General features: G+C 43.4%; 1 protein-coding gene across 1 annotated transcript in view; it reads left to right on the plus strand.

Moving 5' to 3' along the window:
• Window positions 1-13,877: 13,877 nt before the first annotated feature.
• Window positions 13,878-23,945, plus strand: part of UNC5D (unc-5 netrin receptor D) — a 77,296-nt gene continuing 67,228 nt past the window's right edge. The window contains exon 1 of the mRNA XM_088521424.1: window positions 13,878-13,974. Coding sequence (XP_088377550.1) covers window positions 13,878-13,974 — 97 coding nt within the window. The remainder of the gene's footprint in view (window positions 13,975-23,945) is intronic.

Here is a 23,945-nt window from a genome sequence, read left to right on the forward strand (position 1 = left end):
TTTTAATTCTGACGATAGCTACTGAAAATTTATGAATAAGCTTGTCTGCTATCAAAAGCTGCCTCATGGAACTTTACTATATTGACACTCCATCATGATAGGGAAATATATATCATCTCATTTTGTTTTGGAAAATGTGTCTGCAGGAAGTCAGGCATAGTTAATGACTCCAAATAGGCAGCTCTGAAAAGTGTAGGCTCTTTATCTCTGCTGAGAACCCAGAGCAAGTAGCAGTGCTACAAATCCCTTGGCTTCCCTCTCTGTCCAAAATTCCTGACTAATCCTGCCAACATACCTCAGCTTTGAGCAGGAGGGAATGTTACTAGGGCTGAACACATTGTCTTTTATTATATGTGAAAAAAATGTCCAAAATAATCAAAGAAGTAGTCAAAATAGTCACAAAATAACTCACCTGCCTTTCATATGCAGTCCTAATAATATAATTTGCTGCTCACCCATGCCACTTACGCTGGAATGATCACTGGGGCTTAGATGTTTGCGTTTGTGCCTGTATTGATTCTTACAGAGAAGGCAGCACTGCTTACCCAGGTGAAATCTGAACTGTAATGAGGTCAGTAAGTGATGCCGAGATTACAGAGATCCTGTTCAGCCGCTCCTCTTGTGACTGTCAAGTGGAAACTGCTACAGATCTTACCTGAAATGCCAAAGCTTTGGGAAGTTGAACTGATGCATAAGAGGGGAATTTCTCCTGTCTTGCATTAACCTAACACTGTTGGCAGTTTTCTGAATGTGTTGGCATTTATGTTTGCTAGTTTTACAGGGAAATAACAAATGAGTGTTTAGTTCATGGAAATCAGTGGAGCCTCCTCTGATTTACACTGACATAAGCACTGTGCTCGCCACATGGCTGTGTTTAACCCTGCTTAGTATCTGTGCTCTCTCAACTTACAAGAATAACTACATTTAGTGAGGGGCTTATTGTTTCGTTTAAGAGTCTTAAATGAAACACATGGTGCTTGCTGGGAGCGTGAATGAGCAAGGCACACTTCAGCTCCCGTGTTGTTAGAGTGCCAGAAGGCTAGGCTATTTTGGGACGCGATAACAGACAGAATTAATATGGTCTCTGACAGAAATCAATCCAGGGTTTGGATATTATTTATTCCCAGGGTGAGGATAAGGGTCTTTGTTTTGTCTTTTAAACTGTCACACCCTTTTCAGCTACTCGCATTAAGAGCTGCCTTAGCAATCACAGGATGGATTTCATGAGAATTGGATGTCATCTCGTTCACTAAATAGCCAACTGGTGCAGGGAGCCTAAGTGAGTTAGTGAATGTTCCTCCAGAGAGAGTTTCATTTAAATTGGTGGATAAAAGTGATCCTTTTTCAGAACATCTGTTCCTGCTTCTCGACTCCTGATTGTGGTGACAATAATATCTAGTGCAACCATCTCACCCATGTTTTCTAAATGCTGGTTATTGATACTGTTTAGCATTGTTGATCACTCTTGCTGCTTTTCTTCTCTCCTTTAAAGGCTTGTCTTTTTAGACATAATTAGACTTTTGTTTATGCAAATATTTTGTAAGCAGCTTTGCCAGTCATTATGGGAAGCTCAAGACATTGTGTCGTGGAGTGCTTCATATGTTCAGTAGAATCTAAAATCGCATATGCCAAAGAAGTGGCAGAAAAGGCAATTAAAAGCCAACCCACAACCATGTTGTGGTAAACAACACGTATGGCAAGAACTCTGTCATGATGGAGTGCAGCTTTTCTGCTGAGTTATTGCCAATAAGAAAAAAATGCTGCAACTTATCTCTGTAAGTTCCTTCAATCACTGGAGGTTTTGAAATTGCGTCTTGCTCCTGGGCCCACGCTGTGTTTGGCCGGGTCTCCGAAGGCAGCGTTGCACATCCACCTTCCCTGCATCAATAGGTGGAGCTGCTACAAAGCGAATGGACAGCAGCTCCATCGGACAGGGCAGCAGTGAGGATCCGGTTTGCTCCGTAGCGTGCCCATCACCATATTGCCAGAAGAAAGCCTGAATACATATCAGATGGAACGGAGACTCCTTCTAAGTTACAGCTGTGCTTATTATCCTGTAAAAATACATATGGATGAGAAAGATGAAACTATTTTTCTAAAAAAAGACCAATTCATGAGCTTCTGGGGAATTTATATAATATACCAGCTATTATTCTTTAGTTTATTGTGAGCATCCTTTTATCAGCTGCCAAATCCTTTGATTCCTCTTTCATGAATTTTTGGAGAGATAAAACTGTGCATTTTAGAGGAACTATTGATACCTTAAATCTTTCATTTGACCAAGAAGCTCTATTCTCTCACAACTTCAGTTTAAAACTTATTTAGAGTCTGAAGGCATTACTTTTACTACACTATTACTGCTTTAACTGCCCTATAGTTCCCATAATTGTAAGAGGAGGTGCTGCATTCCCAGAAAAGGGATTTTATACCTTTCACTTAGGATAAGCAGGGGTAGGATATGCAGTAACTCTACAAACCTAGTGAACTACTGTTCTCCACCTGAGCTGTGTTAAGGGCCTTGCGTTCTGCACCCATTTTCATGTTTAAGAATAGCCAGCTGTGTGTCTCAAGCCACCTGATGGGGTTAAACTGACAGATGCTTTTAGCAGAGCATGGGTGTGGGAGTTAATGAAGCCAAAGCATTTTCAGGTGTTTGTGATCAGCTTTCCAGACCCTGGATGGCACTGTTGCCAAGGTAGGTTAAGCTCTTTGGGGAGGTCCTGCAGGAGAGCTAGCTTAGGGAACAGAAGGGAGAGCTGTTCTTGCCTCCCTTTTAGTAACAGAGCAGTTAAAGATCAGGAATGTAGCCTGGCTGTGTTTGTGGGTTTTTCCCCTGTGATTCGGTACTTGTCAATTTTGAAGCTGTCAAGTAAGCCCTGAGATGCTGAGTGTGATTTCTGGAATGGGACAGGCCTTCCAGCTTGCTCTGCGTTTGCTAGAAAGAACAGGCGCATGCACACAGCTGAAAAATAAAAGGCTGCTTTTGGTGCCTGTAACACCAAGAAATCTAAGAGAAGCTGAAGATGTGACATAGCTCTCTGCCTAGTCTGGGATTGCTGAATGTTTCTTTCGGCTGCACGAAGGCCAGTATCCACCTCCAAGGGGGCTGATGTGTTATTTGGCTGAGACAGAGCTAAAGAATGAAGTCAAGGTAAGGATATTCCCTCCCCCTGCTTTCTCTTCACAGGAGCTTATTAAACCTTAAAGATGAGAGAGATGTTACGGTTCTTCCTTCCTTATGTCATTAAGGAATCAGTCCTAAAAATTAATGGCTGTGTTTAGAAAAGCACCTCTAGTCACTCTGCTTTCTTATGAGATACGTGAACATATACCCAAGAAACTATCATATCCCAGGAATTAATTGATGTTGTAGCTGGTGTTCTTTGTGGTAAGAAACTGCAGGAAAGAAACAAGACTTCCCTACCCCGGCAGGAGTCAGCGCTCCTCCCTCGCCCCATTTTCCCTCTCCTCCGCAGCCTTCAGCACAGGGCAGCGAGTGCAGCGGTGACCCCAGCGAGATAAGGGGTTTCACTCCATCCTCCCCGTGATCCAACGGAGTTTGCTTTAATAACATTCCTTTTGTTCTGGCAGCTAATCATGGGCTGGCCCAGATAGCATCACAAATTTGCTCCTTTCTGATAATAGGATCTTATCAGAGCTTCAGCAGCATATAGCATTGTATAGGATATGGCTTTAATTAAAATGACAATATAGAATAGCTGAGGTTAGATTCTCTAGTCTGACATCTCTGTAACACTGGGCTGGAAAAGGATGGGGAAATAAATGTCCTTCGTTTGGTACTAGAGAGAGAAGGTAGCGAAGTACTTTGCTGATGTATTAAGGTAGCGAAGTACTTTGCTGATGTATTAATCATCTGTTTGCTGGTGTTTGAAAGTCCTGAGGTGTGCGGTGACCACGGCCCTTTCCTGAAGGGTCCTTCCAGTGTGCCAAAACTGAAGTAGCAGGGGCTGCACCTTGGCTGTGAGTGTCCTTTAGTGGGGAAAGAGTCTCTTCTGTGTCTGGGCTGTGTAATGAGGGCTTTGGTTCTGAGCTCTGTACACTACCACCAGAGAAATCATAGTGTTACAGACAGAAGTCTCCTGGTACTGGACTGGCTTAGCAAACGCAAGCAGTATCTTCCACTTGCAGTCCCAAAGCTTTGAAATATATGAAAGACTGCAGTTACCTGGCTCTGAAACCTGCTATTTTGGGGCGGGGGTGGAACATGCTTACTGTGCAATGCGTTCTTTCCAAAAGCATCTGTAATTTGAAGGTAGTTTTTCAGTGCCTTACCGTCACACTTAGGCTGGCATTGAGCATTTGGGTAGGTGAGAATCCTTTGGCAGCTCCCGGAGTGCACCCTTCGGTGCCCCATGCAGAGTCAGACCTCCAGCGTCTTTAAACTTCACCTATCAGAATTCACAAATCAATAGCAACCCACAGTCAGGGAAAGGCTTCTTATCTTTTGTGCTACCTCATGCTTGCTACTGGAGAAATTGGGGCCAGAATAGTGCCTTATCTGTAGGAAAAGGCTGGCTAATCAGAACATCTTCAGTATGCAGAGCCTCACCTTCTCTTCCCATCTGCCACCTCAAGAACTCAGCGGTCCCTGTTCCTACTCACCAATTCAGTTTCATACTGCCAAAAGTCTGTTCTCCATCACCCCCTCTGTCAGAGAGCATCAGGAAACCATGTTTTACTGGTAGTTGCAGAACTTCTAAAGTAATAATGATTTTAAAAGTGGATTTTAAAAAATGCAGAAAATCTCTGCTTTAGAATGAGTTGGTTGATGATGACCACAGTGTTCTATGGCCGTGCGTTTTTTCTGATAAGGCTTTAACTGTTCATATTTTATCTGCAGAGAGAATTCAGAGTAGTGGGATTTTATTAAAGGTGAGTGCCTTAAGGAACATCCTATTTTTGGAAAGATGGCTCTAGCAAAAGATCCAAACTCTGCTTTGGCATGAGAATGAGCAAGGAGCCAAGAAGCTCTAGAAGACAGTGTGCTTAAGGAGGACTGGATGTTTAACCTCATTTTCACAGTTGCAAACCTGGGGCAGCCATCTCTAACTTTTATGTGTAGTTTTCTAGACTTGCACAAAGTGCAACCCTGACACAGCAACACATCAAAGCAGACATCTACCTTTAAGCAGGTCAACATACTGAAAGTTTTAAAGTACTAAGCACCTTCTAAAAGGGGGTTTTGTTTTCTTAACTCCATAATGAAGTCAAGGGTAGTTTATGTATAACGAGATGACAGCGAGTAAAAAGGAAATGCAGGCCAGCTGACTTGAGGGAAAACTACTTTGGAAAGAAAATTACCTTTACTCAGCAAGACTATAAGATAATATTTCTGATTTGTTGAATTCTCTGTTAAAAAATACTCTTAAGAATGCTTTTATTAATGTTTGTACTTTTCTTGCATTGTTTTACTTTGTATATATTTGGTAGCTTAAAAAAGCTAAATGAAAATATTAGTTTTATATTCTGTATATATTGTACATGCTTTTTAATAGAAAGCGTGTATATAAATCATAAAAATAATACTATGGTTTGTATTCTTTATCCATGAGCGCAACTGCTCCTCTCTGTTCCTCACAGCTTTTGAGGAAGAGTGACCAAGGACTTGACTTCAGCTGCATGGGCGAGAGGTAACGGCGCAGAAAAGCATCAAGTGCCCTGGCTGGCGGTCGGCAAGAGTGAACTGGCCTGTCCAGAGGTCTCCATCCAGGTGAGTTGTTTCTTGCAGCCACAGCTACTGTCGTGTCCTCTCCATTCTTATGCTCAGCTGCTTTGGTCACATTCTCATAGCAAGTCAAAAGATCCAAAAAAAGAAGTACCAGTGATAACCTTGGATAACTTATTTATCTTTCAAAACAGTGCTTGATCTTGAAGCATTCTTAAAAATGACTATTCCCCCCCTTTCCCGTGTTGAAATACAGCATTCAGTTTCATATAACTGTGTGACCTATCTGGGAGTTGTAATCTGCTTATTAAGAAACACTTCTTTGGAATTGCAGGTGTTAAATGCATTTGCTTCCTTTATTTTTTTGTAATGACAAACTCTTGACTCTTTATGGGAAAAAAGACAAGTGCCCAAATCCTACTGAAGATGGGTTTTATGTCGTGCTTAACTCCTGTGCAGAGATAAACTAGACCCAAGTAAAATATAGTGTGTGCTTTAAATGCCACAACGGTATTGTAAGCAAAGTACTTCCTCTTTTGCCTCCCTGCCAACATTTGACTGTGAAATGCATTTTCATTACTAGGGTGAATGTGATCATAAATCCTGAAGATACCCTCAAGATGAGAGGAAGTTGTTCTCTTTTGATTAAGCATAGCAGTAAAACATCAGTGCATGAAATCAGGTATTGATAAAGAAAGCAAAAACAAGCAAAAAGCCACCCCGCACTCCACATTGCCTCTTGCCTTTTTTTTTTTTTTTTTTTTTTTTTTTCTCTTTCCCTTCTTTGAAGAGCTCAGTGAGTTTTCCCCATAGCCAGGGAAAACTCTACTTCATCTTTCATAAATGGCCACTTCCACTAAGCTGCTGACTTCATGGTCTCTTGTGTGATTACTTATGACAGAGTTCATTTTATTTTGTTTGAGAACATAATTAGTCTTTGGTGCATGACAGTGGAGTGGCTAGTTCACATTACGGTGCTTCCTGCCTCCCTCTGCTGGGTGGAACTAGAATTGCTCCGTAATCCTGGGATAAACGTTGTTTTCCAGGGAAGCGCTGCCGTTCTGTGGGGTGTGTTTGGTCCTTTCAAGAAGCAATGTGCTAGCCAAAGCAGGGTGCTGCACCGTGTAGTGGGCTGCCTCGGCTCAGAAGTCGCTCCAGAGCACTGTGTTCTGTTCATCTGGCCTATCTCTGGTTCTGGCTCGACTGGACACACATTATACACATATATACATATATATAGCCATGAGTAATGTTTTCAGAAGAGGTTGCTTATTTCTAAGCATCTGGTTTCTTTTATTATTTTCCCCTGTAACATGTATGTCAGACTTCAGAAGAGCATTCATATGGCTTGTTCTTGACAGGCAAAGTAGGTTATTTCCTTGGAAAAAGCAGTGTTTTTCTGGATGGTAAAGGGATTATCAAGATGCTATGTAGAAAGGCTCTTCTAACAGCTCCTACCTATAGGTTTGCTGATTAAATACTTAATTTACATTTTGCAGTGTAAGTGCAAGTATAAAATAATGTTCTCAGCTTGCCCATATCCACTGAAAACAACAGCAAGTTCGTTCTATTAAGCAGCCTCCAAACCCTCTGGCTGCTGTGGGACATGCAGTGGGATTCATCTTCACTTTACCAGATACGGCAGTTTAGCTAACGTAGACCCAAGACAACAGAGCCCGTGGAGCCGTGCGGTAGGTTTGCTGGCTCGAGCATCGCAGTGCTGTTGTTAACGACACCGAGGGCATTGTTCACTGGAGACAAGAAATACTGGGCAGGTTGAAAATACCTGCACTCTATCACTGCAGACTACTTAAACAATTGGGGTCATTTTCTTTCTTTTTTTTTTTTTTTCTCTGTACATATACAGAACACTTTTTTCTTAGACTGGTTGAGGATGTTATCTCAATTTCTGAGAGCCTTTCTCATCAAATGGTATGTTGAAGATGTTGCAGGGTAGGGAGAGAAAGGTGTTTATGCCTCCCATAAGAGGCTTTTACCATCATAACTTTCTATGAGGAAAGAGGAAGCTGGCTGAGGCTGCAGCAATGACTTTCATAGGTGGGTTCGAAGTTTGCTGTGGGTGGCAAAGCGCAAGCTGGGCATTGAGCAGCGCATAAGCAGCCAGCCACACACCTCTTGGCACTCCATATTTTATACAGTGTGAACCACATCAAGGAATTAATCTAATTTGAAAATATGTTCTAAATTTTTAGAAATTCTCAATTGGCTTTTGGCTAAAATGTATGGGGGTGTTTTATGTTTAAGGAACTACTCAATTGCATGTTGTCCTTCTTTCCCACCTGAGATGATCAAACAGTTCAGTTTCATGATTTGTCTCTAATTATGAATAATTCAGAGCTTTTGTTCCTAGGTGGATGCCCTGTGCTTTTGTGCTGGAGATTAAGATGAAAATAATATAGCAAAGCATTTCCTCCCCCCACTTTCCTCTTGTCACTGAGAAGCCATTATTATGTGGCCATTTCAAAGGCACAATTAGGTAAACTAATAACATGACACTTGCATGTTTCCAGTTCTGTCAAAATTGTGCTTAATTGGGGTGAAAATAATCTTCCGTTTCTCATGCCTCGTTGTGAGGCTTCAGTGTACTGGCTAGCAAAAAGGGGAGACAGGAACTGACCATGCGATTAGTCCAGTAGTACCTGGAGCAAATGAAAGCAGGGTGAAGTGGCCCTAATCAAGACAAACATGTTTGCAGTGTAAATGACTGGTGCCTCCTTCAGCATCTTTCCCAAAGCGCCTCGGGCTTCCCAGGAAGCACATGGCAGCATCCAGGGTAAAACTCCACTTGTCTCATTAACCCTCGTTCAGAGCATTAGCCTCCCATCTTGCTAGTTAACTGATACTGTTTCTTTGCCAGAGTCCATAAAAGAATGTTCTGAGCTTTCTATTTCTGTGTAATTCTTCAAATTCCTTTTTGTGTTTCCGCTGTCTTCTGACCTGTGATTCTACCCCTCTGCTTTTCATGACCTGACTACAATCATTCCTAGCTGCTGAATATTTCCCAGCCTCTGCTGGTTAATTGTCAGAGGAAGCTGTTAGTGGATTCAGCTTTTCAATGTTGTATACAAGTTTGGATGAGAAAAGGTGGCAGTAACTGCCTGCTTGATGAGAGGAATCTGAACTTTATCCAGGAACAGCCTTTTGAGAACAACAGTACTCTGAGACTGGAACAGGCAGACAGGTCACTCACTAACTGTACCCCTGCTCACACAGGGGCATCGTTACTGCTCTGAACCAGCCTGTATGCACAGCGCTTTGAAGAGGCTGCTTGGATGCAGAACCTGCCTTTTTCCTTAACCACAAATTGCAAAGAGCCAAGCTGCTGAACTGCCTGCCCAGTGTCCTGCTGCGTTTGGTATTCTCCATGCGCTCTGTCCGGTTCACTCCCACCTTGTACCTGCCTCATCTGCTTCTTGTCATGCACCTGCCAGGCCAAGTGAGAGCTCACACAGAAATATCTGAGCACGGATGGGAAATCTGGAATAGATACTTGGTGAGTGACTTTAAAGGATGGAAGGTACCACTGATGGACACTTTCCATTTGCAGCTTGAGCCCCTCGTGCAGGGGGTTGAGCGTGTTGAATAGCTGCCCTTTGCCTGTAATCCAGCAGCAGCCACAACAGCTGGTCACACATCCAGGCATTGATGTAGGTGGGAGCTGAGTGTTAATGTCTGCAGGGAAATCTCAAAGGGCATGGAAATAAAATAAAATAAAAATAATTAATGCTGCAGCAGGGAATCCCTTTTTGCCCAATTGAAGGAAATTATGTAGGCAAAACTTCAAGTGCAGCTGATTCCTGCAAATTAGGAATCGAGTTGAGTTAGGTATTAAGATTATGACATTTTCTAAATGCCTGGGTCTTAGGATTTTATAAAATTGATTAGTGAAGTTCAAATGTTCCTCACCCCCTTGGCGTGTTAATCCAGGTTCCTGTTCTGAGGCCAAGCCAACCACTGCGGCATTTTGCTCGGCACGTTACGTTTGCACAGTGGGCTTGCTGAGTGTGAGTAAAGACGGGAGAGAAAACGGGAATGTTGGTGTTGTGTTTCATCTTTGATAGAATTTCTGCTGGTTTTGAATTGATTCATCAAAAAGGATGCCTTGTGACAACCCAGTGGTGCCTTCCCTCTGAAGCAAGGGGTCTCTTAAAGAAGTGTCCTGGGCTCCTTTATGAAGTGTGTGCTGTTCGGGGTGTGGGCGTCTTTGGGGGTTTTGTTTTGTTTTTCTGAGGTTTCTTTGGAATAAAAGAATTTACTTCACTTGGCTAATATGGAAACAACACAGAATATAAGAGCAATAATCTTTCACTTTAAGTTGCTAGAATTTAGAATAATGAAATTATTTCTAAACTCAAACCAAGAAGAATTAGGCGTACTGTAAATAGTAAGATTACATTATGGATCAGAGGTAAGCATGCCAGTCGTATCTTGATGAAAGATAACGTAGAAATTGGTTCCTCTTGATGTGCTCAGCACTTAGAAGCACCATAAGCAATGCATTGGGCTGGTATTAACTTGCAAGAACAACGCAGAGGTCCTGAGATGCTCTCACCCCAGTCTTACTGGGCATTAGAGAAGTAGATGGGAGCTTTCTGGCAGGAAATTAAAATGTGCTATGCAGGTACACGTGTAGGCACAGTAAATGAGTCTGCCACTAGATGTCCTAAAGCACGCGTTGCAAACCCAGCACCAGCCTTGGTGCCCCAGGATTACAAAGCTGCGACGCAAAATATGTTGTGACTTGGTCTGCTGCTGTGATTGCTGCTAAGTGCAGTGTGTTTGCCAAGGATTCCTGTAATCCTTGGGGCATTAGGATTCACTGCTTTATATGACTTCAGAAATCCATATAAAGATACAGACCCACTTTGGAAAGGATGCTTTGGAAATGGAAGCAGCCTATCCTATGTGGAGAGGAATTGTACTTAGCAATTTGAGCCTAGGCTTCCTCTTCTTTTCCTCCTTGGGCTGTGCTAAGCAGGTGGCTATTGCTTTGGCTTGGTGTCACAGATGGACTCACTCACTGAATGTCCTTTGAGGCAAGGACTCAGTGTATCTCTACATGATCTCTGCTGGCAAAGGAGCTGGAATAATGAGATTGCAACCTGTGCTCATCAGGCTTGCTGACCTGAGGCAGGTGCTGTCGCAGCCGCAGCTTTGCCGGCTGTGTTGGAGCACGTCTCAGATCCCCTTTGGTTGTGTGTTGTCCTGTGAGTGAAAGACGGGGAGGGATATATGTCTGTAGTATGCGAAGAACAAGTACTTGAACTGGCTTCTGTGTCACTACAACCGAGCCCTTCAAAGTGCTTAAGTAATTTCATTACTTGTTGTTTCAGTTGGATCTTGTTGACTGCTCCTGAATTGTTTACTTATTGTATAGATGTGAATATTTGCATTAGAGCCAACTGCTGTGTGTGTAACATTGTGATGGTGTCAGTGCCTTAGACGTTCTTTCCCTTTATCAGTACATACAACGTACTCGGCTACACATAATATATAAGCCTCCAGAGTCGTCTCGTGTGTGTGCAGCTGCAGGGGTCTTCTCTTGGCCTGTTGCTGGGGGCACGTTAGCAGTGACCCTCCCTGGACCTAATCAGACCCAGGTGATGTGAGTTCTGTTTCATTGCAAATCACTGTGGGGTTGTCCAAGATCATTCTTCAAATCAGATACAAACTATAATCACCTGGCTGCAAACCTCTGTGTTGCTCTTGAGAAGAAATTGAAAACACCTTTGCAAACTTAGCTGGAACCTCCTGCTGAGCTTCTGGGGTGAAGGCATTTTTTTGTTTTGTTTTTAATTTTTTTAATTGTGTAGCTTATGGCTTATTGAAAATTACTAGGTTATTGGCATATTCCACCTAAAAGAATTCACTTAGTTTTAAAGTGCTGTCTGTTGAAGTTGTTAATGTAGTTGAAGGTTGTAGAAACTTCTTCAGCAAGGAGGGAATGTGTTCAGGTGTCTGGAGAGTGACGGAACTGGTGACAGATCCGAGAATTAGAGTCAAGACCCTTGGCCAGATTCTGGGAATCTCTCCCATAGGCACTTGGCCGCTGCCTGCAAGGTTTAACCTGTGAAGTGCCTGGGATGAACAGGCTTTTTTCCTAGCATTCTCTAGATTCTTTTCTATTACTCTCTCTTCGTTTTCTTACATCTTCATGTTTCAAGCTATGTTTCACTTGCTCAGATTGCAGCGCACTCCCCACATTGAGATGTGCTCCTTGCAGAATATTCTTGTTTGTATTCCCAAATGCTTTAATTCATTAATTGAACTCACCAGCTGTTGCACTCCTTTTTTTCTTTCGCTACTTGTGTTCTCTTTCTTCCTCACTGTAATGGCATAAACTGAGAACTGGGTGTTTTTATCCAAAGCACTGAATATTGACTCAGTAGTATAGGTAAAAAGAGATAATGTGCTTATAGTATATACATGCAGCTGTTTTTCTTTTTCCATAGAGGAGTATAATGTTTGCACCATAACGCTTCCGAAGCAGGTCCAGTAGGTGCTCTGTATGCCCTGTGTCCCTGCATAGTTGCCCAGTTTTATTGCTCAGGGGTTTTTGGAGGCTGTTGGATGTGCAGGTGACATCAAAGGCTGTTGAAGGAAATGTATTTTTCATATACTTGCACTCTGCCTTTGCAGCTCTGCTCTTGGTTGTGAGCTGAAGTCTGGCAGACCCTTGATGGAAAGGGAATAAGAGATGTTCTGATGTGATGTTCTCAGATATCGATTTCTTTTTCTTTTTTTCCTCTTAAAATTCTGTTTACAAATTCCTTTGCTTTAATTATTTGTTTCCATCTGAAAACAGCACAGAGTTACCCTGGAGGAGGCCCGATTGACAAGCCTTGTTCTTGAGTATTTGTAACTAATCCTTTTGCATTTTCCCAGAAAGTATCCCTGGAGGATTGCAGAGAATTTTGTAAGTAGTAATTGATCCCCCTTAAACTTGCAGAATAGGGGCTTACTTGAGAATTTGTGAAATCTGGGAGGAGTGAATTTAGTAGGTTGGTGAAGTGTAAAGCACACATGGGAATGGAGCTGCGGAGTTCTCTTGGCGGTCTGTTCCTCTGCTCTAAGGTGGAGCTCACCCCAAAAGCTGGGGATGGAGAACACGGGCAGCAGGTGCAGCTTTGCGCTGGGGTGACACTGGAGTGTGTTGGCTAGGAGGACCCCGAGGTGCTGCTCCCAAAAGGCAGTGGTAGGAACACGCTGCAGTCGCTCCTAGCTGCAGCGGCTAGCGCCAGATCTCCCCCTTGCCGTGATATTTGCCCCACTGCTCCAGTTCTGGAATTCAGTAGAAGCACTGGTGTACCACACAGTGGATTTGCTTCCAAAATGGTTCAGTTTACCTTCCATGCCCAGTATATGTGTTCCCCATCCCAGGCATTGCTTGGTTATTGCAGGAGAAGCTCCACGACTGCAGTTGGGAGCAAACACGGCATTGGGGTCAATCCACCCCAGATGGTAATGCTTTAGGAAGGACTAAGGGTTCAGAAGGGTGTTTTTTTTATTTTTTTTTTTTAATGTTAAATAGCCTTATTTTAGTACTTTCAAAAGAAACTTCATGCTTCATGTCAAACCATTGAGCTTTTTTCTGTCCCTCTCTCATTAGATGTGCCCAGAGCACCCTTAGTCCTGCAGTGTTACATGTTTGCCCGGTGCGAGGTGGGATGTGGTGCAAGAGGGAGCGCTGAGCACGGGCTGGGCAGGGTGTGCGCCACGTGCCTTAGCCCCGGATAAAATAAAAATGTTTACACAGGCTCAGATTGGAGGGGGAAACAGTGACACGCCTGGCAAGAACAAGAATTTTAGCTCGCAGCACCCTGCAGCCTCACTAAGGCTCGCGGGGAAGGTGCGGGGCGCGGGTAGCTCCGGCGCTGGAGCTGGGGCCGGGCGGGGAGAGCCACCCCGGCCGCGGGCCCCGCGGCGGCCCCGCGCGAGCCCCGAGCCCCGGGAGCGCCGGGGGCCGCCCGAGCCCCGGCAGCGCCCGCCCCGCGCGCGCCCAATTGGCCGCGGGGAGGGGCGGCTCGTTGGGCCCCCGCCGCCGCCCCCCGCATCCAGCGGCGGCGGCGCGAGGAGGAGGAGGAGGACGTGGACTAGCGCGCCCCGCGCTGCGGTGCCGGGCGCGGGAGCCTCTGCTCGCCCCGGCGACGGAGAGGAGCTGCGGGCCGGCATGGGCGACGCGGCTGCGGGGCGAAGCTGCGCGCCGCGCCGGAGGCGGCTGCCGCTGCTGCTGCTGGGGCTCTGCGGCTGGACGGCCGCGCTGCGAGGTAAGCGCGGCCGCCCCGCGGCTCCTGCGCGGGAGGACGCGGCTGCGGCCGCGGGGAGATAACGGGCTTTGCTGCAGGAGTTTGCGCGGGGGGCTGCGGCTTCCTGGAGTTTGGGGGCTCAGAGTGAGGGAATTCACCCCGAGGCTGCTGCCCAAGGGGCAGCGGGAGCTCCAGGTGCAGGAGCATCCCTGAGGATCCGGTGCGAGCACGAATCCTTTGGACAGCGGCTCTAGGAAATCGCTGTGATAATCTGAGTTACTGATGGTGAGACTGGGGAGATCCAGTGACCTCTTCTGGCAGTGACAAGTGTCCGAGGTGGATACCCCCCTGCATGCATGGCTGTGTATGTTTAATGCGTGTGGGTCGATATTGAAGATGGTTGAAGTCTGTATTTTATTTTTAACTTTCTTTTATTCCTGCTAAATAACTGAAGTGAAATAATGACTTAAAAACAGCTCAGGGATGTCAACAGCTGCTCCTCGCCTGCACCCCTCTGCCTTGGCTGGCGGAGCCGCGCTCCCCAGGGGCTGCGTGTGGCTGGGCAGCAAGGGGCGCAGGGGAAGGCGCTGGTGGCTCAGCCTTCTGAGAGCAGCTTCTGCTCCCTGGGAATGGCCGGGTTCTCCAGATAATCAGAATCTCTCCAGCAGCCTTTGTAGCTCCTGAAAGATTCCCCTTAGCGCCTGCTCTCTCAGCTCTTTGCATGTCTGTTGTGGCTGTACTGCTGGGTTTCCTTCCCTGGTACTTCATTGGTTTTAAGCTTTGTGGAGGAAGTCCTTGGTGCTTTGAAAAAAAATCCCTGCTTCATAAAAAAAAAAAGTGAATGAAATGATAAGAATATAATGGAGTTAATTCTTCTTTATTTATACATAACTATATGGAATATATATTTATTTGCTATTTTTTTTCATGAAAATATGTTGCTGACTGCAGAGAAGCGTGCTTGCTTTTAAACCAGTAGTGCAAGGTGCTTCTTGCCTTTGTTTGACACATTTGAACTCTATGACAGTTCTTGCGCTGGGTTAAAGAAAATCAGCATCAGGCCCTATAAACAGATGAAATTTTACACTGCAAGTCTTATGCAGCAGGGCAGCTGTTCTGCTGTTAAGGAACACGTTTCAGCTACGTAATTATATTTGCCATATGGGTCATTTGGGGTTCTTGCGTGGAATAGAGTTGTTTTGAGTATTTTTAGGAGGAATAATGGGCTGTTTTTAGACCCGGTGACTTGGCTGTTGTCTCTTGGTCGTGGTGTTGCGTGGTGGTTGCTTGCAGCCTCAGCTGAAGCAGTTAACCCCAGTTACTGACCCTTTGCGCTGGAAGGTTATGGTTTATGAAGTTGTCTAAAACCTGCCTCCAAAAGCAACCGCGTTCCAGGATTCCCTTCTGAATAGGCTTTAAAGAAAAATGAAAGGATTGTGGTTAATCTTCGTGTTACATTTTAGATCTATTGGTATAAATATACATACATTGTTTGGGATTTCTGTCTTGGAACGAACCTTGCATATCAACAGTAGTTTGGGAATAAGAATATCACTAATATTTATCATTTGATGCATTCTGAGTTGCATGAATCTGATTAAAGGTGCCTGTTAAATATGAATGTTACTATTTTTCCATGTCCTGATACTAAAGCCTGCCCCTGCATATTGTGTGGTGTTTCTAGATGTGGTTACATTTTGTTTGAATTAAGCATCGTTTGGGTTTTTTTCCTTTTCCTGCTCTGATAGTACCTGTGCATTTACAGTACAGCACGGTAGCCACTGGATATTGCTTCTGATTTTATTATGATAAAATGCTCCGCTAATGGAATATGGGTGGGTCTGTGAACAGCAAGCTCTTAAGGAAAATATCTTCTTCCTGTCTAAAAGCTTTTATTTTTCTTTTATTTTTAATTTCTTCTTTTAAGATAAAAAGCCCCGAATATGGACGGTATGGACAGCTGCATATTGAAGACATTATCCTTGTTCCCTAGAACAAGGCACCCTAATGATCCGTGTTCACTAGAACCAGCAAGGCAAACTAGTTCCTGGACAACAGAGCTCTTGGGAGAAATAACAGTGTATTTTAAAAAGATGAAAATGGCTAATTCCTTTGATACAGGAATACATCTTGTGGTGTAGACAGGATGGATGTGCAGGTGGATGGTACCTTTTGCTTTGCATTTAGCACTATCCTTGTGCATGTCGGTGGAGCCTCCATGTATTTCCTTATAAATGGTTTAGAATTTCATTTGTGTGTCTGATTCCTATCCAGACGTGCAGGGTACTTCGTGCTCAGTACTGTGGAGGAGTGCGGTACCTGTGCAGGAGCTATTGTTGATGCTTTGAGGAATATTGCTGAACACTGAATTAATGGAGCGGGTTTTTCAGGTGTGGTTTTTTACATTGGAAAGGACATTTATTATTCCCTTTGTTTTACTTGGTTGTCTCAGGTTCTGTTTCTCTCTTCCTGATACCCTGCAGAGGATAAAGCTGTTTTATTATTTGTAAAAGCCCTTACAGTTTACTATTTGAAACTGGGATAAATATTTCTGACTTGCCAAGCCTATTTGAATACCCATAGTGTCAGCATATTGATTTATTTGATCTCAAACTATGTATGCCATTAACATATTGATTAGGTGTAGACTTGAAATATTTTTAGTAGGTGATACAGGAGTAAATAAACATTAAAGGAGAGATATGAACTATATGTATGGTTCACTGGTGTAACTTTGTTCAGATCCATTCACATGTGTGTTTTTGTTTTGTTAGGACACAGCATTCATTAAAATAACAAAGCACAAGCTCTGCTTTGGCTTATCCATTCCTGCACAGTGCAGCATGCTGATGCCTTACGTGTTTTTCTCAGGTAATATTTATATAACTTTATAAGTGCTCAAAAAGTAAACTCTCTGGTGAGAGTCTATCATCCCTCTCAGATCTGAAGAGTGATACCAGCTTGATTTGCTTGCGATAGGGCATTGCTTTTTGTCTTCACAGCTGGGAAAGTTAAGGTTGACAACGAGGACAATTATCTAAAGCTGCGATGTTGGAGACTCAGTGTTTAAAAACTGGGTGCACAGACTAGGGACAGATAGAGCATCTCTGTGTGTTTGTAAGTGTGTGTGTGTGTGTGTGTATATATATATATATATATATATATTTACCTTTAAGGCATTGATTTTGTAGTCCTCCTGAAATGTTTGTTCATCTGTGACCGTGTCGGTAATGTGTTGCAACATAGTCTGTGAGATAATTCAAAGAAAGAGCAAGCAGGAAGGTCTCAATGTTCCTAGTGACTTTGGACATGGCTATATTCTGATTTTGGCTGTTGTAGCACACTCATCCTGATGGTGATTCTTGGTTTTGCACTCTGATGGTCTCGAGCGTACTGGGGCGTTGCGCAGAGGTTGTGCCTTGGATTTGTGGCACCCAGCAGATCCCAATGGCAGCAAGTTTGCCTTGTGTGACAGAACACCAAATGCAAGCGCTCTGCATGTGATCCTGTCACGGGAGTGAGGCGTGCACAGCCTCTGGCATTTGCTTGCTTTCTAATGCATACATTTCTGAAAATATTTCACTTCTGGAATGACAGGATAATTCTACCTTTAATGCAGAGTGTTGCAGGACTACTTTTTTTTTCTTGACTTATTCTTTATATGCACCTGCTTTTTCATATATCTGCTTGAGACGTGTAATTCCTGCCTTTTCAGTTGTGGGGAACAACGCTCAAGCTGCATGGGGGTGTGATGAGCTTTCCATGTTACCAAAGAAAACATCCTTCTCTGTACAGTAAGGGGACATGGCATCAAGATGAATTTTCAGCAGTGCGGAATAGAAGCTAATCTGAGGATACTTTCCCAGGGAATTACAGAAAGCAAACACTAATAGTATGATATGTGATAAGATGGAAAATTACTTATGTGCAAAGGATCCCACAGGGCCCCGTTTCTGTACTTTTAGTCCTGCTTTCTGATGAAAGGTGGAGCCTGAGAAAGAGCAGAGTCTGAGAAGAAACACCAGAGGCTGCTGTTTCAGTTTGTTAGCTGCTGCTCCTGCCGTAGGGCAGGTGGTCGGATCCATTTGTATAAAATGGAGAAGTGCTAATCTCCTACTAGTAAAGAGGATCAATTTTCAAGTTCTGTTGTGTCCTTACTGCGTTATTTTTTGTAAATACACATAATTTTTTTGTACTCATTTGTGTCTCTTCCACGGAAGATACGTTTTAGTAGAGGCTCTACCTTCAGCTGGAGTGCAGGGCAGCCTGGGATGAAGCCCTGCTTGTGTCTGTGCCGCCTCTGCTGTAGGTCATGCAGTAGTTCTGGAGTTGCACCTTATGAGTGCATCTGGAAGTGAAAAATGGAAGTCATCAATGAGAAGGGAAGTGGTGTAGCTGAGGCTTTTTGTGGGGTTTTTGTTGTTTTTTAAAATAAATGATTGTTTCTTCAAAACAATATGGATACTTCTTAAAACCAAATCAACTTGTTTTTTTATCTGGTTAAGAATGATAGGTATTTCTAGTGGTTGAGACTGAGAACTGCTTTTTGCCTGAATGTGAAATTGAACTAATATTTAATATGCCTCAGTGTCTAACTTTGCCAATTGGTGAGAGTTTTAGCAACAGAATGCTCGAACAAAATATTTTGATTTTTTTCTTCTGCTTAACTTGGTACAAGTGAAAAAGAACAAAATATTACACATGTTGCTTATTTGCAAGTGATTAAAGAAAGTATAATATTGCTTCTTTCCTACTTGGATATGCCTTTTTTTTTTTTTCCCTCAGTAGAAAATATTTTGGGGGATCTAAAACTTCCTCTATGAGCATTTCTGGGTGAATAATTGAATTACTTGAATCTTGGCAGGGAATGAGCATAAAGAGAATGAACGTGGAGATTTTTTTATAAATTGTCAACACTTAGTCACAGAACTGCTTCTATACTTTTACCATTCCCAATAATAAATTGCATTATGGAAAAACAAATTTGCTCTAATAATTGAATTCAACCTTTTATATAAAAACCATATCTGATTTGCAGTTACACAGATGTGTGTGTGACTTTTATGGTGACAAATGCCTCACGATAGCTATGTTCTAGGCCAGATTTAAACCCGCTAAAGATCTGTGGTGAGCTATTACCCTTTGAAATATTAATTTTAGCCTCCAATTGAGGGCGTACTCGCTGTTGATGACACACTGTAAGGTATTAACTGCCGCTGACGCATACAATGGGAGTGCGAGTTGGGGCTTCTTGTTTTTGTGTGTGTCGCCGTAGCCGTGTGGAACACGGGCTGTTAGCACAGAGCGAAGCCGGTGATGGTGCTTAGCAGTTACCAGCCCCCTGCTGTCACCGCTGCGTCCTGGCGAGCCGTGGCGGCTGTGGTGGGCGCGCAGCAAGACACTAGGTGGTGCATATATTTCATGTATGTCCTTCCTCTTCAGCACTGTCTCCTAAGTGAAGACTTGCACAGAACAGTCCGAACGGTTGCACGCACGTTACGGAGTTTTTGGATCGAAGTAACCTGTAAAAAACAGGTCCATTAAAACCACTTTCTAATTCTGAAGTTAATTGTTTTTCCAAGATAACTTCACATTTTTCAAGGCTTTGTGGCTTTCTGCCTATGCAAATGGTCAGCGATTTTCTTTTTGTAAGGGAAAAGGGTACAAAGACTCTAGTGATAATCAGAACTGGAAAAAATAAAATCATCTTTACCTCGGATAAACTATGGAATTTTGTTAGACTCAATGGGCAAATCTATAGGGCCAAGTCACTGAAATGGAGTCACAGCTGCTGGCTGTTAATATACTTTAATGTCTGCTATGTCTATTCCAGATGATGCTAGGCTGCTTTTCTCCCCTCTATTTTTCCTCTATTATGGGGAAGATGTGCTTATTCATGTATTCTTTCTTGTCCTGCTTTTTAGGCTTATCCTAAATGGAAAGCACATTCTGTAATGCTGTTCTAATTTCTAATAATTAGTGGTAGTAAGTTAAAAATGGGAACAAATTATTCTCTTCTACTTGTCATTTGGTAACCTAGTTTATGGCTCTACTACTTGCATTATTAGTAACTTGCTAAACACAGAGACATTCCAATAATACCAGCTTTACTACAGTAACAGCAAAGCTCCCTGTATTCCCACTGTAATATTAAAAACGTAGGACTTTGTCAAATGAGCCAACAAAATAAAAAATGAATTTAAAGTATTTAATCTGTCAGCATCAATGAATCCAAGAGGATTATCATGCCATTACTGCTAATAGATTTTTTCTAAAGATAACTTTGCTACTTGACTTGCCTATTTCTGTAAAGATTGTTAAGATTGTTACAGATCTAATTTAGACTACAGTTTAAATTGCTCTATTTAGATTGGATCTGGGAGTTAGTAATATGGTACCTTGCTTTCATTGTACTTAATAACTTTGCTTTAATCACTTGAATACAAGTTCCAATCCTTGCACCTTTAATCCTTCATAAAGGTTGTGTAATATTTTTCTTTTTTCAGTTGCAGTAAACAGGACTGTAACAGTTCAAGCTTGAGAGCTGTGTTTTAACAAACCACCTGCCAAGCTCTCCTTTCCTCCAGGAGAATAGGGAGCAGGGAGGAGAGTCCATTTTGGATAAATCTGGTTTTAGGTGACACTTGGGCCACCTGAAATAGGCTTTGTATTTAAATAACAGTACAAATCCATGTACAGAGGTCTGGAGGTCCGACAATTAGCATTACTGTAGCAAAAAGATGACTCCTGGTGACAGATACTGGAGTTACTTCAAACCAGCAGATATATCCCCACTCTCACATCACATGCACAAATCTGCAAGTTGAGTAACGAGATAATTCCACTGCAGGAGGGTAGGAAAGTAGTAAAATACAGTAAATGGAGACCACGCTGTTCTTGGCTCTTGCCACTTGCTGTTTTGATGAGCGGTTGTGTCTGTAATTAAGAGACATTGCTAGGTCCTTACACCCTTTCAGCTGAAATTCCAGCTGATATATAACCGGTTTGTGTGTATTTGAAGTCCAGCCATGCTCGTTTGCACTTCTACCCCTTGAAGGTATGGAAGCACTCTAGATTTTACACTTTTGAGAGGGTAGGGGCCACTTTAATGAAAGGAATGTTCTCCGGTGTCTTCCGTATGGTTGCAAGCGCGGGGTCAAGACAAAAGGTGAGAAGTCTTACTGTTGGCAAATATATTGTGAAGGATATATCACTCTTTCTCTTCCTCCTCTTTCTCTTAAAGTTGCATCTTACATAAACGAATAAGTGCGAACAAACATTTGGGAGCTAAATTGAGAGTCCTGCTGCTGGCCAGCATAGTGGTTGCTGGCCAGCCACCAACCCGCACAAATGAAATCATCGCCGTGAAGAACTTGGCAGAACTCTTCTCAAGTGAGGTTTTGCCTCTGCAATGTCAGTTATAGTTAGTTTCCTGCATTCTGCAGAGAAGAAAGGTACAAGTGTCATAATGGAAGCAAATAACAGCCACCCGGGGCTCCCATTATATCTGACTGCATTTCAGCTGCTGCTCTCATGCAACTTGCAATATTCTGTCATTGTAGCCTGAACTGCTTAACCTCAAAAACAGCTTAACATGAGAAACTCACAAAGCTGCTGCTAGGAGGTAGGACTCTGACTGCTTTTGTTTGTATTTTTAACCTTTGTTTTCTGTACAATAAACAAAATCCCACAAAACACACCAAACAGTTCACATGCAGGTGTTTATAACCCTTTGAAAGATGTGTATTTAAAATGTTTTACTAGCAGTGAAAATGGTCCCAGGAGAGTTAAACTGTTGTTTCCGTACTGTGCAGAAAGTGAAGGACCCCATTAATCCAAGAGGTATTATGGAGTGGGGAGAGTGATTTGCTTCATTTTTCAGTGTAAATTTTCCCTTAAAGCTCGAAGTGAACAGTGAGGTGTGTGGGGAGATTTCTTTGTTCTTTTTGTTCATTTGTTTTAAGCTGGTGGTCACAGAATGACATGCGATGGATGCAGCCAAAACTGGGGCTTGTGCACATACGTGAACAGACTTTGAGCAAGAGTTCGCTGCTCTGCAGGTCGTCTTTTACATATTATGCAGAAGGGATACAGAAAGGGAAGGAATGGTGGTTGTCGACCAAAAGTGACATATGTGAGAGTCTGATCCGATGGAAAATGGGGACCCAGCGCTCTGAGCTGCCCTCTGGTAACTTTAGATGGGATCCTCTCTCTTCGTGGGTGCTTCTGTGAGATGGATTCCACCTGAAAAGGAATCCGAAAGCTTGGGAGAGCAAAAACCTCCAGCACCGCTTGAGCGCCCTGAAGATACTTCCTCTTCTTGGGCTCTTTCTGCTGTGGTGATGAAGGCTCGGTGCCGAGCGCTGCCTCACGATGATTCACGGTAATGGCTCCTAGTGCTGCTGGCCCGCGCGCTGCTTGGAATTCAGGCACAATAGCAGCTGGGAAGCAGTGTCTGAAAGCCGTAAGAGAGGGCTGCAGTATTCTAATTTATTGCTAGTACCTTGCTTTATGCCCTGTAGGCTATCCAGATCTTTCTGAAGTGTTTTACCAAGGAGTGGAACACGTGTGGTATTCACACCCCATGCTTGCTTGCTTCTTGGAGTTCCTAGAAGCGTCTACAGCAAACATCTACAACTCCCACTGCTTTCAGCAAAATGCAGTTGGCAGATCTGAAAAGCTCCAGGTGGAAACATTGCCTCATGACGTATCAGCTGATCTTTTGTTTGTCTCCTAATGATTTTTCTGTTGACTTAAGCCCAGGATTTTTTTTCCTTGCTTCTGCAGGACTGAGTTTGATCCAAGTTTTGAAAATGGACATTAGCTATATGTGCAGGGAGAAGGATGAGAAAATAAAAACCTAATTTACTTAAAAATTTATTCTAAAATTTTTACTCTTCCCTCCTCAGAAGGAACATGCAACTTATTTCAAGTCCAAGCACTTGTTAGGTCAATCTTAGATTTTCCTAGGATATAATCAGCAAAATATTACATTTACAAGCAAATGCATCATCATCCACACAGGAATACGTTAGAAACTTGAGAATTAAAAGCAGTAAGAATGCATGTCACGTAGCCTTTTCTTGCTTGACTTCTCTCTAGCACCATCATTTCCACAAGAGATGCCTGTAAACTACTTGACTTCAGCCTTCGTTTTCAGCAGACTAGAAATGAAAGGGAGCAGGGGGTCTGGTTATTTCAGTTATTTCAGTAGGTATTGACTTGTATTCTAGCTCTTTTTTTGTATTTATGGAAGGAGACTTAGGAAGCGTTTGTGGCAGCGTGTTCCACGTGGCGTTCAGAGAAAAGGCTTGGGCGTCCGTTCCCAGGGAAGCTGTTGACGGCAAAATGGGAATCAAGCATCAAGTGAAAGCAGCAGGCCCTCCCTTACTGTGGAGGGAGCGGCGGGGAGCGCTGCTCACCTGCCCCACGCCGGGGAGCAGGGGAAGAACCACGCGCACCCGTAGGTCTCTGCGGCTGGTGCAAACACCAGAGTGCTAAACAAGAAACGAGTTTCTCAGCCTGTGGATGCTGCCTGCATCGCGCTCCTCCCCGCAGGAGCAGCGGCAGTGCCGGCCGAGGAACCGTGCGGGGCTGGACGGTGCCGCCTCCTGCAGCTCAGCGTGGTCACCCCTCCTCTTCCTCCCTTTCCTGGTTTATTTACATCCTCTACAAATGACCTTGTTACACTCCTAAAACACAAATGCTAGTGGAGACAGGCTGGAGTAGCTGTTGCCTTTCCCATAGGCAAAGTTCCCTGACTTCCAATTAGCTGCAGAAGAAATCCAGCTGACAAAGAAATAGGAGAAGAAATTCATATACTCAGTCATATATAATCAAGACATAAACCAGCCCAGAACATGCATCAGGAGGGTCAGCAACAGTGATTTAAATGTTTTATATTCTGCTGAGAGAGGGTACTATTCTTGGCAATGCAAGTAGTTATATATTCCAGTTTTACACATATCCAAGATAATAATTTTGCCCAATAC

This window comes from Tinamus guttatus, unplaced genomic scaffold, assembly GCF_059628265.1.
Source record: "Tinamus guttatus ecotype Peru unplaced genomic scaffold, ASM5962826v1 Tinamus_guttatus_pri_ptg000123l, whole genome shotgun sequence".
Lineage (NCBI taxonomy): Eukaryota > Metazoa > Chordata > Aves > Tinamiformes > Tinamidae > Tinamus > Tinamus guttatus.